Below are 15412 nucleotides of genomic sequence, written 5' to 3'. Positions count from 1 at the left end.
TGGTTTAATCCACAAATGTATGATGACGAACATTCAGGGGATTTTCAGACACATTTAATACTACAGAAATACCGATTTAGTAACTAAATCAATACAATAAGACATTAGGAAAAAAGATGCGACATGAGAGTCAGTAAGCTAAAAAAAATTGTTAAAAGAGTCAAAAGAAATTGTTTCCTACCTCAAGGCTCTAGAGAACAGAATTTTGACCATTTTAAGCCCTTGCTAAATCATGACTGAAGCCAACCAAAAGATTTGACCTATTTATGACACAAACATTTTTAATCAGCAACATAGTTTTTTACTTAAAGGAACATTTCTTAAGATGGTTGATCCCAATTGTAATGTTTTGGCTTTAAAATCTCACAGATTAGGAAAGTTTGTAGTCAAGCATGACAAAAAAATGAAATGAAGCATTTCATATTGAAAACATCACAATGATAAACTGAAACCATTTAACTATCTTACCAATGATTTGCTAACTTTAAAAAATAATCTCTAAAAAATAACACTTCATATTATTACAGTCCTTTCAAATTATTTTCACAAAAAAGATGGGACATTTAATCCTTACAGCAACCCTGGAAAGAAAGAAATGCAGACACCATTTCTAATTTGGTCTCTGTTTTTCAATATGTCTTTAAAAAAAAAGAGGGGAGAGAATAAGATTAAAGCTTCATGTAATGACTTGCCCAAGGTCATTCATTCAAGTAAAACTAGTCATACCGATTTATTGAAGACCCATTATATCGCAGACACTGCTAAGTATGTGGTAGCATGAAACAAGGCCCCAGTGACTTCCAGTGCATGGGTCTTTCACATATAATTATTTTCCCCAGCATATTCCCTATAAGAGTGAGTGTGTATGTGTGCCTGCACCCACATGCACTTAATAAAGCCCAATCAGCTAGTTTCAACAACTTATTTCTAATAATGATACTATCCTAAAACCTCATATTATTTTCTGCTATGAGAATCCATCTTATCTTATCCCCCTATATCTAGAGTCTGAAAAGGGCTGGGTCTTAAGATCAGATTCCATCTAGTTTTTCTACTTCACACAACATAATCCAACTCCTGCAAATATTTGCACTTCTATAGAAATTGATTTTCAAACTCCTCCTCCATCCCTTTTTGTAAAAGTCAAGGCCTCTTTACGTCAAATGAAAGCTTATGAGGAAACTCAATATATAAGAAAACATTGAACTAAATAAAGCATCTCTGGTTGAGGAATAGAAAGGAGATGGGGGAGTGCCAGGTATCCTGTCTATCCAGCCATTTTGGCATCCCTTCTCCCCTAACCTCTGCATTAGCCCTTGGCTTTAGAGAATTCTCTCAGAACAAGGCTAAAGATGATTTGCCATTTGGAAGTATCAGTTAGCATTATGTTTACTGAGCAATTCTCTAGCTCATAACTGTTTTTAGTATATGCTAAATGTATTATTGTCCTTGAAAGTGTAATTTTTTGAAATATTGAGGATGATTCACTGCAAAGAGAAGCAATTTGTTTCTAGAGTGAATTGCATAAAAATAAAGAGAAATAAAACAAATTGTATCACATTATACAACTGTCTTAAAGAACTCTCATATAGATATGGAAAAGCATGTTAAAGGGAAATATTTTCAACTTAATTTTCTAAACACTCTGGTTAACCTTTATGAATGGTCATTTGCCAAAATAAGTAATCATCCAAAAAAAAATTTTTTTAAGAGAACAGGTCTTGCTCTATTGCCTGGGGTGAAGTGCAGTGGCACAATCATAGCTCACTGCAGCCTTGAACTTCCGGGCTCAAGGGATCCTCCCACCTCAACCTCCCCAGTAGCAAAATAACTCTTAATTAGAAAGTTAGTCTGTGACCTTGAAGAGAACATAAGTGACTTCTAAGATAAATCTTGGACAAGACCAAAGGTCAGAATTTAGTCTACAGGACACATATATCAATGAAACAGAATGGAGAACCCAGAAATAAAGCCACATATTTACAGACAATCGATCTTTGACAAAGCCAACGAAAACATACATTGGAGAAAGGACACCCTCTTCAATAAATGGTACTGGGAAAATTGTATAGTCATATGCAGAAGAATGAAATTGGACTCCTATCTCTCACCATATACAAAAATCAACTCAGGATGGATTGAAGACTTAAAACATAAGACCCAAAACTATAAAAATACTAGAAGAAAACCTAGGCAAAACTTCTGGACATTGGTGTAGGCTAAGAATTTATGACTAAGACCTCAAAAGCACAGGAAACAGAAACAAAAATGAACAAATAGGACTTAAACTAAAAAGCTTCGGCACAGCAAAAGAAATCAATGAAGTGAAGAGAGAACCTGTTGAAGGAGAAAATATTTGCAAACTATTCACTTGACAGGGGACTAATATCCAGAATATACAAGGAACTCAAATAACTCAACAACAAAAAACAAATAATTCCATTAAAAAGTGGGAAAAGCACATGAATAGACATTTTTCAAAAGAATACATACAAATGGCCAACAGGTATATGAAAAAATACTCAATATCACTAATTAACAGAGAAATGCAAATCAAACCACAGTGAAACACCTACCCCAGTCAAAATGGCTATTAAAAAAAATAGTAACAGATGTTGGCAAGGATGCAGAGAAAAGGGAACCCATACACTGTTAGTGGGAATGTAAATTAGTACAGTCTTTATGGAAAACAGTATGTAGACTTCTCAAAGCATTAAAAATTGAACTACCATTCAATCCAGCAATTCCACTACTAGGTATCTACACAAAGAAAAAGAAACCAATATGTTAAAAGATATCTGCATTCATATGTTTACGGCAGCCCTATTTACAATAGCAAAAATATGGAATCAATATAAGTGTCTACCAATGAATGAATGGATGAAGAAATATGGTATATGTACAAAATGGAATACTATTTGGCCATAAAAAAGACTAAAATCATGTCTTGTAGTAACATGGATGGAACTGGAGGTCACTGTCTTAAGTGAAACAAACCAGGCACAGAAAGACAAACATCACATGTTCTCCCTCATAAGTGGGTGCTAAAAAATGTGTTCACGTGTACACAGAGAGTAGAATTATAGATAAAGAAGACTCAGAAGGGTGAGGAAGTGGGAGGGGAGAGGATGAAAAGAAATTGGTTAATGGTACAATGTATGTTATTTGGATGATGAATACCCTAAAAGCCCTGATTTGACCACTATGGAATCTATGTATGCAACAAAACTGCATATGTATATCATAAATTTGTAGAAATAAAAAGAAAAAAAAAGAATTAAATCTATAGTTTTTACTTATGTAAGAGTACCTTACTGGAAATAAAGCTATTTTTTTTTTTTAGAAAAGGACTATATAATTTATAAAGCAAAAACACAGACTGAGAAAAAGTACACATACAATACTTCATAATACTTACCTGTGTTGACTGTATTACTGTAAGGTCATTAATATAGCAAAACCCTGCCCCCATGGCAGAACGAAGTCCTGCAGTCCCAAAAGTCATTCGGCAACAAAGACGATCGCGCAGCTCCTTGTTCATCCCATTTCGTAACAGATTTTCAATCTGCTCTTTTGTTTTGGGATTCTATAAAAAAGAAGTAGTAGAATTTAACTAGGATCACAAGCAAAGTCCTAATATTAAGCCCTTCTGAAGGGCCAATATGCATATATCACAGGGTTCTACATTCACTATAAATTCCACCATGCTACTTCTTTATTTTTTTTAAGAGACAGGCTCTCTATCTGTCACCCAGGCTGCCTATCTGTCACCCAGGCTGCAGCACAGTAGCTCAATCATGGCTCACTGCATCCTGGAACTCCTGGGCTCAAATGATCTTTCCTGCCTCAGCCTTCTGGGTAGCTAGGACTACAGGTTGTGCGCCACCATTCCTAGCTGATTTTTTAAATATTTTGTAGCGATGGGATCTTGCTATGTTGCCCAAGCTGGTCTCCAACTCCTGGACTCAAGCAATCCTCCCTCCTTGGCCTCCCAAACTGTTAGGATTACAGGCGTGAGCCACTGCTCCTGGCACAGCGCAACTTCTTAGTATGTATAATAAAAACAATACCTGCCAGTTACTGAGTCCCCAAAGTAGCCAGGCCCTATTGAGGGTGATTTACATATCTCTAATTGTTATAGCATTTTTACAGCACATTAAAGAATGTTTTAACAATTAGAAAATTTTATGAGCTGTAAATCCAAAATAAACCTCTTAGTCAAAAATTACACCAATTAAGTTATAGTCTATATTAACTTTGAAAAGGAATAGGGAAACTATTGCATAAATGCCAACGAAACATGCCTACCAACTAATTACCTACCTAACATCTGCAATTCAAAATGACCAAATAAGCCTTACTACCCCTTAAAATCACAGAAAACCATTCAATTTATTTATCACACAAGTTGACCATAAAAAGGTCTTGGGTGTTAAATGAGGATTTAGTTAAGAATGAGCATAAACATTCAATCCAAACATGGATTGTGAGGCAGGCCATGCCAACATCTATATTTTGGGATTCTGTATTTAATTGTTATATACTGTAATTTATTTTCATAAGTCTCAAGAATAAGCTATGACTAAAAATGGTCTTCACAAAAGAGTATCAGGTTTCAAATAGAAATGCAATAAGAGTAAAACTTACACAGAATTTTCCAGTATTTTCTTTTTAGAAGAGTCAAATATTAAGAAAACAAGATAAAACACAACTTCTATCTTCAAGATTAATAAGAATTGAGTCCATACTAACCATTTACATCTTCTACATCTATAGTCTATACAATGATAATGAATATTCAGGATAATAAACCAACATACTTGGAAGGTGCTAAATGTTACAGTATATTTATCCTTATAAAGACATAAAACATATTTCGTATATAATTTAAGCAAAATGGTTTTTTGGTTATAGTAAAAATTAAAGTAACCAGAGCACATGGCCAAATTTATGAGAAGCTGAATGAGATTAACTGAAATTTTAATCTGCTTAAAACTGATGGATGTTTTTACATATATATATAAAATCTAGACTCAAGAAGTTTTTCTGTTTTATAAATGATACACACTAACAAATACATAGCCTACCTAAAATATAAATAGCTATTAAGAGAAAAATTTAAACAATAACATTATCTGGGCCACTGTCATACTATTCCAGTATCTAAGATACCACTAGGTTTGGTAGAGAAGTCAAAGAGACTTGGAAAGGGTTAACATTTAAAGATAGGCATGAGAATGGCAAAAATTGAATGGACTTTTCATGCGTAGAAGGTACATGGCATTTTCATATACTGTTAGTAAGAATGTAAATTGGGATAGTCTTTTTAGAGTGAATTTGCAGCAAGTATTAAATTTTAACTGCATGTGCCTCTTGGCCCAGAGATTTCTCTGTCTGTAACAATACCTTCACATGAACAAAAAGATATACTCATATAAGAATGTTCATTGCAGCATATTTACTGGTAGTATTATTGTACAGATGAAATTAGAGAGGGAGCTCAGTATCACTGAGCTGGTACTAGAGATTTAGACAGGATGTGAACCCAGGTTAGTCTGATTCTAAAGCCAATACCATCTCACTATAAATAAACAAAATAATTGTGTAGGATAGGTTAATAATGCTTCTGATAACAATTTAACTTCAGCTATAAAGCAAAACAATATTCCTTTTTAACACAGGTATACAAATATAAAAATGATCTTCCAGACATAAATGCTATTAGGATACTGAGTATACTCCCAGTGTTTAACTGCACAGCTACTAGAGTAGGGCCTAAAACTTCCATTCGCTATTTTTTTTTTTTTTTTTGGAGACAGAGTCTCACTCTGTTGCCCGGGCTAGAGTGAGTGCCGTGGCGTCAGCCGAGCTCACAGCAACCTCAAACTCCTGGGCTCGAGCAATCCTCCTGCCTCAGCCTCCTGAGTAGCTGGGACTACAGGCATGTACCACCATGCCTGGCTAATTTTATATATATATATATATATATGTTTTTAGCTGTCCGTATAATTTCTTTTCTATTTTTAGTAGACATGGGGTCTCGCTCTTGCTTGGGCTGGTCTCGAACTCCTGAGCTCAAACAATCCGCCCGCCTCGGCCTCCCAGAGTGCTAGGATTACAGGCGTGAGCCACCGCGCCCGGCCTTCCATTTGCTATTATAAACATCACAACCAGTACTAACCTAATTCCTGGTTCTTAAAAGGTTTCTAAGTTAGAGAAAAATAAAACTGGATAAAGAATCATGATGTGTTAGACATGTAAGTAAATCTGTATGGTAAAAAGAGCTCAACAATTATGATAACAAGCATTTGAAATCTACTTTAAATTCAGTTTTTTTTCACTATTTAAAAGCTAGACATTAAACTAGATGCTGATATTACAGACTTTTAAAAATATAACTTAAAAAGCTATCTGTGTAGTCATAATTATCATGTATTTTCTATTCAGATGATGAAATTAATGTATGTATTTTGTTACTAAAATCTTTAAATCATGATTTTTATAAACTATCATATATGAAAATAGAGTTATAAGAAAATTATTTTTAAAATGAAATTTCCATATAGAACTCAGATATAGTAAATGAAAAGGAAAGCAGAAGAGTATATAAACTATTTTAATTTATATATAGAGAGGTATACATATACTTATATATCACTTAGAAATATTCCATGCTAATGTAAGAGACTAAAAAATAGTCATTACTTATGAAGGGGATATTAAGGATGGGGTTTAAGGTAGAAAAGTGACTTATTTTTATTGTACAGCCCAGGTGCTGTTTGGATATTTTACATATATATTACTTTTGTTTATGGTAAAAACTAGTCAGCTATTCATGATAGCTGAGAAAAATTACTACTTGTGTGTCTATGTGAAGTCTTTTTACCTCACAAATTGCTCTCCTTTTTCTACCGAGAGAAAGCTATTAGTAAGATCTGAATCTGTGAAACTTACATTGGCGCTTTCTTAAATAGAAATTATTATTTGCTTTTTTGTTGTTGTTGTTGTTGTTTGCGACAGAGTCTCACTCTGTTGCCTAGGGTAGAGTGCCGTGGCATTAGCCTAGCTCACAGCAACCTCAAACTCCTGGGCTCAAGCGATCCTCCTGCCTCAGCCTCCTGAGTAGCTAGGACTACAGGCATGTGCCACCATGCCCGGCTAATTTTTTCTATACATTTTTAGCTGTCCAGATCATTTCTTTCTATTTTTAGTAGAGACGGGGTCTCCCTCTTGCTCAGGCTGGTCTCGAACTCCTAAGCTCAAACGATCCACCCACCTCGGCCTCCCAGAGTGCTAGGATTACAGGCATGAGTCGCCGCACCCGGCCTATTTGCTTTCTAAATCTCCTCTTTTATTTACAATTTGGTCATTACTTGAGGGTAAGAGAAGCTTGGTCAGCCAAAAAAGAAAAACAATTGTTCAACTGATGGTAATTATTAGAAAAAACACGTCTAATTACATTATATATAATGTATATAATTACATTATAATTTAAGTCAGTAGAAGAGTTATTTGATTTACCTACTTTTCAGAAATATACTTAATGACCTATTATATAAAATAAAAATTATTTAGAAAGTAAATGCATTCAATCTGGATTAAATTTTCTCTTAACTAGTATATTTTAGAATCCTAATAATTACAGTATCACAAAAAAGTAATCCTGCAGAAAATCCAGAGATTTTAGTGACTACTAGCATTTTCTATACCTCATCAGTTATAAAGCTAATTGTTTAGTATGAAATCAGTAAGCTACAGAATATAGAATAAAGCCATGCATTATTTTTAAATTTTACCTGTATACCAAAAATTTTCCTTTAGGTTCTAATCCTATGGATTGCTGCAACTTTACATGGCTGAAATGAAGAAAAGAAAGTGTCTTCTTACATAATACTCATGGAGATTTTTTCCATATTGTAGAACCATAAGGTCCAAATTCAAAGAAAACATGAAAGAATTGATTTTAAAAAACCACATTAAGTATATATTAATAGAAGTGCTTTTAACAAACTTGACTTCTTACAAACTTTCATAGGTATGAAGAAAGCTACACACTAGAACAAAATCACACCAACTCTGTCTATCTCAAATGAAAGTATTACCATTCACTTATAAAGGATCATTTTGGATTCACTCAAGTTTTTCTGAACCTATTCTAATTAGGGACTTCTGTATTATTTAAGTGTAATAAATATAAATGTGTATAAAAGTGTGTTTAAAAAGTAATCAAGTTTGCCAACGAGTTTACCTATAAATATTCTTTGCTGCTTATTTTATAAACCTAATATTTTAATAATTCTTATACAAGTATAAACATTTTAAAAATGTTACAGAGACTTGTATCTAAACAATAAATATCAGTTTTATATAACTACAGAGAAAAAAATGTTTTAGTTTATTTCTAAACAGAAGTTAAAATAGGAAACTGCAATCTGAAAATCTGAAGGGTAAACATAGCTGACATTTACTTCTGAGGGTCAGCCAGCTTAAAGATCCAAATGTAGAGTCCGGGAGCAGGACAGGTTTTCCAAGTCAGATACTTCCTTATTAAGTCCAAAATATATTCATGTTAAACCAATTAATTATTTCTTTCCCATTTAAAGGATTTTTGTGTAATTCTAAATTTAATTTCCCTACCTTTAAAAGCTTGGTAAAAATTAGCATAAATTACATTGGCTTAGATAAAAGGTTTGAATGACTATACTTGTCATATAAAATGAGATTTACTTGAATAATAATTGCTTAATGAATACAAAAATCATATCTAGGAAATGAAGATGCTAACTACCCCAAAAGTAAAAGATAAGCTTTGAAATATAACAAGTTATTATAAGTATGTTAGATATGCCAAGATTAGTGTGAATGATTAAAATAAAAATGTTAACTTTATTTCAAAACTCAAGACTATATAGACCTAGTCTTTAAAAAAAAAAAAAAAAAAACTTACAGGTTTTACCCAGACATGATTATGTGAGGTACTAAGTATACAAAGTTCAAGGGCTCTAGTCAGTAGCATCAATAAATGCTTTATGTCCTAAAACAGGTAATTTCACTCTAGTATCCTTGCCTGTAAAAAATAGGAATAATGTTCTACTCTTCTTTCTCAGCACATGGCTAGAATGTATTTTCCAGCCTCCCTTGGAGCTATCTTCCATGATACTTAAACTGTATGTTGTACACAGAAGATCCTTAATATGTGTTCACTGATTATGATTCACAATATCAGCAAAATAGCCATGTTCTTTCAGGAAAAGTTAATATGAGAAAAAGAAAATATTAGAATGTTTAAATTTTACAATCAAATATAAGAACTCCCAATAGAAATAAATTTCCTAATTAAGTGTATATATTTTTTAAGATAAAGGCCTAAGGGCAAAATATAATTCATGTTTTTCTTTGCGGATAAATTAAATCACAAATACACACTTAATGTAATCACTCAAATATATATAACATTATATATATGACATATATATAACGTAATATATATTTACTTTGTTTTAATTATTATTACATCTTCAGCACTGAGAAAAGAACCTGGCACACAGTAGTCACTCAACAAATGTTTGTTGAGTTACTTTTAAAGTACCTACCTATTAAGCACATAATATGTGCCAGACACACGTGATACCACAGGGAACAAGAAGACACTGTCTCTGTCCTCACAAAGCTTAGGTTCTAGTGAGGTATAAGGATAAGTAAATGGACAATTACCACATAGAATATGAGAAGTGTTAAAAGAGGAGTAAGTATTAAAAGAGAAGCACACAGGTTAAGTCTCTAACCCAGAATGGATTGAAGGGTAGAGAGCAGAGTCAGGGAAAGCTAAGTAGAATTAGTAATATCTGAACTGAAAGGTGAAAAATGAGTAGGAATCAGATTGTGGAGGGAGGAGGGTGAGGAATAAGTTAGGAGTAGAGAGAGAATGAATTCAGTATTAGACTTACTGAGTTTGAAATGATATCTACACCCAACATGCCAACCATTGCTTTCCTACCCAATAGTCTCTTCCTAGTAACCAAGAAAATGAAATTAAGAACAAGATACTCTTTTTCACCTAAAGATTTATTAAGAGTTTTTAATATGAGTAAGCCCAGTGCTGGAGAGGGAGGGTATAATACTTAATATGGCTGGGTAACAGACTACTTCAAACTTAGTGGCTTAAATTAATAATCATTTATGACCTGGCATGGTGGCTCACACCTGTAATCCCAGCACTTTGGGAGGCTGAGGGGGAGGATCACTTGAGGCCAGGAGTTTGAGACTAACCTGAGCAACACAGGGAGACCCTATCTCTAAAAAAAATATTATAAAAAAATTAGCAGGGCGTGGTGGTACACACCTGTGGTTCCAGCTACTTGGGAGGCTGAGGCAGAGGATCACTTGAGCCTAGGAGTTTGAGGTTGCAGTGAGTTATGATACTACTGCACTCTAGTCTGGGCGACAGAGTAAGATCTTGTCTCCAAAAAAAAAAAAATTATTTATTACCTTTCCCAGTTTCTGTGGGTTAGGAATTCAGAAAGGGCATAGCCAGGAAAGCTTTGTCTCTGTTCCATGTTGTCTGGGGCCTCAGCTGGAAGCCTTGAAGACTGGATGCTGGAATCACCACCTATAGGCTTGTTTACTCATATATCCAGCAGTGACACTAGCTATAGGCTGGAGCCAACCTCGGGCTGTCAAATGGAGCACTTATCAAGGGCACTCCTTGTGGCCTGGGCTTCCTCACAATGCTGGGTTCCAAGGACAGGTGTCCCATGAGCAAGCAAGCCAGGGGGAAGTCATATTACCTTTTATGGCCTAGCCTTGGAGTCAGGTAGCTTCAGTTCCACTGTCCTTTTTTGAGGTTCCCTAACAGGTTCCAGGAGAGGGAACATATATCCCACCTTTCAATTGTGGAGTGCCAAAGTCACATGGTAAGAAGGGCACGTGGAATGGGATATATAGGTATATAGGTGCAGCCATCTTTGAAAAATACAACCTGCCACAGAGGGACCATAAATCGATACAATATCTCAGATGACAATTTGCCAGTGCTATAAATAGCTTAAGCATTAAATAGTCTTTGATCTAGCAATTCTACTTCTAGAAATTTATCCCAAGGAAATAATCATGGTTGCAAGTTAAGATTTAGTCATAAGGTAGTAGTAACATTCATCGGGTGTTGGGCAGGTGAGGAAGGGAGGAGGTAGGAGGGCATGGGTATATTCACACCTAATGGGTGCAGTTTGCACTATCTGGGGGATGGACACCCTTGATGCTCTGACTCGGGCGGGGCAAAGACAATATATGTAACCTAAACATTTATACTCCCGTAATATGCTGAAATAAAAAATTTTAAAAAGGAAAAAAAAAGACTTAGTCATGAGGATATTCACTAAATCTGTTGTTTTCATTAATAATAAAAAAAACTGTAAGCAAATTACATTTACAAAAATTGGCTAAAGTATGATATACATTAGAATAGTATATTAAAATCATACTAGAATTTTAATGATATGCAAAAACACTTATGATATGTTAAGGAGGGAAGTACATGAACCATGTGTGATATGATTCCAAATTTATAAAATGGATACATATATGCATAGAAAAACAAAACTAAAAGGAAAAATGTGATTGTTATTTATTTCCTTATATGGAAGGATGACTTATATAATCAGGGACAGGAGTTTAGAGAACAGAAATTAAACCCAAACTCTTAATCCGTGCAATGATGTCATTCATCAATTTAAAAAATTTTATAGCCCTTATCTCTTCAACTATTGCTCCTGGCCCATTATCTCTTTCCTCTTCTTAAGACACTTTAATTAAATGCACATTAGACCTTTTCACTGTATCATCTTATGTCTCATATCTTCTTTTTTATTTTCTCCCTGTCCTTTTGTCATTCCATGCTTCGTTCTTTTTTTCTTTTTTTTTTTTTTTTGAGACAGAGTCTCACTCTGTTACCTGGGCTACAGTGCTGTAGCATCAGCCTAGCTCACAGCAACCTCAAACTCCTGGGCTCAAGTGATCCTCCTGCCTACGCCTTCTGAGTAGCTGGGACTAAAGGCACGTACCACCACACCCAGCTAATTTTTTCTATTTTTAGTAGAGATGGGGTCTTGTTCTTGCTCAGGCTGGCCTCCAACTCCTGACCTCAAGCAATCCTCCCACCTTGGCCTCCTTGAGTGCTAGGATTACAGGCATGAGCCACTGTGCCTGGCCTAAGTGTGTTTTTATTTCTGTATTTTTTTCTGCCTGTCTTATTAATTCCTCTTTATTATCACTGGTAATTAAGAATTTACTAGATCACATTGAATAAGTATGTGAAATGATGGATATGTTAATTTGCTTCACTATAGTAATCTTTTTACTACCTATATATAGTATTCCTTAAATACATATAATAAATTTTTTTAAAAAAATTTACTAGATCACAATAGTGAAAGACAAAATTTGCTAGAAATTTCCATTGCAAGATATATATATGCTTTGTTATAGGATCATTTCATGAGAATTAAAATCACATAACAGCAAATATAAATTTAAAGCACTGGCACTGAGACTTCTGGTGCTGGTAATGCTGGATTAGATTTTTATGGTCAACCTTTCTAGTGGAAACAACTTAACAAGCTGGAAGGGTGGATCGGAAGAATCAACATTGTTAAAATGTCTATACTACCCAAAGTGATCTACAGATTCAATGCAATCCCTATTAAATTACCAACATCATTTTTCAGATGTAGAAAAAATAATTTTACTCTTTGTATGGAACCAGAGAAGAACCCATTTAGCAAAAGCAATTTTAAGCAATAAGAACAAAATGGGAGGTATTAATTTACCAGACTTCAAACTATACTACAAGGCTGCGGTTATTAAAACTGCGTGGTATTGGCACAAGTGCATGGACACAGACCAGGGAACAGAACAGAAAATCCAGATATAAAACCATCCTCATATAGCCATCTAATCTTTGACAAAGCACACAAAAACATACTCTGGGGAAAAGAATCCTTATTCAATAAATGGTGCTGGGAAAACAAGACTGAAACAAGACCTACAGCTTTCACCTCTCACAAAAATGAAATCACGGTGGATAACAGACTTAAACCTTAGGTGTGAAACTATTAGAATTCTAGAAGAAAATGTGGGAGAGACTCTTATAGACATTGGCCTAGGCAAAGAATTTATGAAGAAGACCCCAAAGGCAATCACAGCAACAACAAAAATAAATAAACAGGACCTGATTAAATTAAAAAGCTTCTGCACAGCCAAAGAAACAGTCACGAGAGCAAACAGACAACCTACAGAATGGGAAAAAATTCTCACATGCTACACATCCAATAAAGGACTGATAACTAGAATCTATATAGAACTCAGGAAAATCAGCAAGAAAAAAATCAAACAACTCTATCAAAAAGTGGGCAAAGGACATGAATAGAAATTTTTCAAAAGAAGATAGAAGAATGGCCAACAAACATGAAAAAATGCTCAACATCTCTAATCATCAGGGAAATGCAAATCAAAACCACAATGAGATATCACTTAACTCCAGTGAGAACGGCCTTTATCAAAAAGTCCCATAATAATAAATGTTGGCGTGGATGCAGAGAGACAGGAACACTCATACTCTGCTGGTGGGACTGCAAACTAGTGCAACCTCTGTGGAAAGCAATATGGAGATACCTTAAACAGATACAAGTAGACCCACCATTTGATCCAGCAATCCCATTATTGGGCATCTACCCAAAAGAACAAAAGACATTCTATAACAAAGACATCCGCACCTGAATGTTTATAGCAGCACAATTCACAATTGCAAAGATGTGGAAACAACCCAAGTGTCCATCAATACATGAGTGGATTAATAAAATGTGGTATATGTATACCATGGAGAACTACTCAGCTATGAGAAACAATGGTGATATAGCACCTCATATTTTCCTGGATAGAGTTGGAACCCATTCTACTAAGTGAAGTATCCCAAGAATGGAAAAATAAGCACCACATGTACTCACCATCAAATTGGTTTCACTGATCATCACCTAAGAGCACATTCAGGAATAACACTGATCAGGTGTCAGGCAGATGTGGGTGGGAGGGGATGGGTGTATACATAATGAGTGCAATGCCCACTGTCTAGGGGATGGGCACATTTGAAGCTCTGACTCAGGAGGGGTAGGCAGGGGCAATATACGTAACTTAAACTTTTGTACCCCCACAATAGGCTGAAATAAAAAAAAAAAGAGACAACAAAATAATAAAAAATAAATAAAAAATATAGACCTATACACCTATCTATTTATCTATATCTACATATCTTGGAGGTCCTTTTAATACATACAGATTTATGGTATTCTTTTACTGTAGAGTGTTTCAGTTTATTTAACCATTTCTAAATTGGTGAGCATTTAGGTTTTTTCTAATTTTCACTAGCACAAATAATGAAATATTTCAGACATAAAATTACATGAAAAAATTCTGAAGCAGCAGCACAAAATAAAACCACTGCTTACATTAAAGATTTTCTAACAAGGTAGGTTCTGATTACCTAAAAGCTAAAATGCCTTTGAATCTGAGAGATATAGTATTTTTCATTTACAATATTATATTCTTCATATTCTTTCATCAAACATGACAATGTCCACGGTTTTCTTTAATAAGAAACACTGCTCATTAAATTATTTGATGAAAAGATCCTACGCAGGATCAGCAACACTATTCTGCTCAATGTCTGCCTATTCTTCTCCACCAGCATAAATCATTTTCTCTATTAACTCCCAACACCAGAGGGCAGCAGCCTCAGTACTAACTAGCAGTAATGCAGAGAGCAATTAATCCACATTTTTGGGGAAAATATTTCTAAAAAACCAATCAGACATGAATTAGGTAAAAACAATGAAATAAACTAGTCATGCTCTTTCTCCAAAAGGACAGATGAATAAAATCTAATTTAGATTATCTAGGGAGGTACCATTAAAATCTCATCTAATGAAATATATATAATATTTACATTCTTTTGCTATTCAATTTATCTCATGAGTAAAATCTGGAAGAATCAAATAATGATAATTTCCTTTTTATTAGATTCTCCATATTCTGATTTTTTAAATAAGAGGAGAGGAAGAGAGAGGGAAAATAATTCTAGATCAAAGATATATTTGAATGGGCTTTCCAATGGCCTTGTGGAAAACTTAAAGGAATTAAATAAAAATATTTTATGAAACAAAAAATAGGGCAAAGAAGGCCACCAAATAACAAGTAGAAGTAGCCAGTCTACCTATTTTGAAAATTGTCTATACGAAAATTGCCTATATGACAATTTTCAAAAAAGGTATGAAAAAGTATGAATTTCTTCCCTTTTAATTATATATATTTAAAAATAATAGACAATTTTATTAAGTCCCTCCCACCACCCTCAATAATAGAC

General features: G+C 34.3%; 1 protein-coding gene across 1 annotated transcript in view; it reads right to left on the bottom strand.

Moving 5' to 3' along the window:
* Positions 1–15412, bottom strand: part of PGM2L1 (phosphoglucomutase 2 like 1) — a 46634-nt gene that overhangs the window by 23621 nt on the left and 7601 nt on the right. Inside the window, exon 2 of the mRNA XM_045555483.1 lies at positions 3419–3586. Coding sequence (XP_045411439.1) covers positions 3419–3586 — 168 coding nt within the window. The remainder of the gene's footprint in view (positions 1–3418; positions 3587–15412) is intronic.

Source organism: Lemur catta, chromosome 7, assembly GCF_020740605.2.
Source record: "Lemur catta isolate mLemCat1 chromosome 7, mLemCat1.pri, whole genome shotgun sequence".
NCBI lineage: Eukaryota > Metazoa > Chordata > Mammalia > Primates > Lemuridae > Lemur > Lemur catta.
Note: the sequence above shows the minus strand (reverse complement) of the source record. Positions and strands in the feature narration are given on the sequence as shown.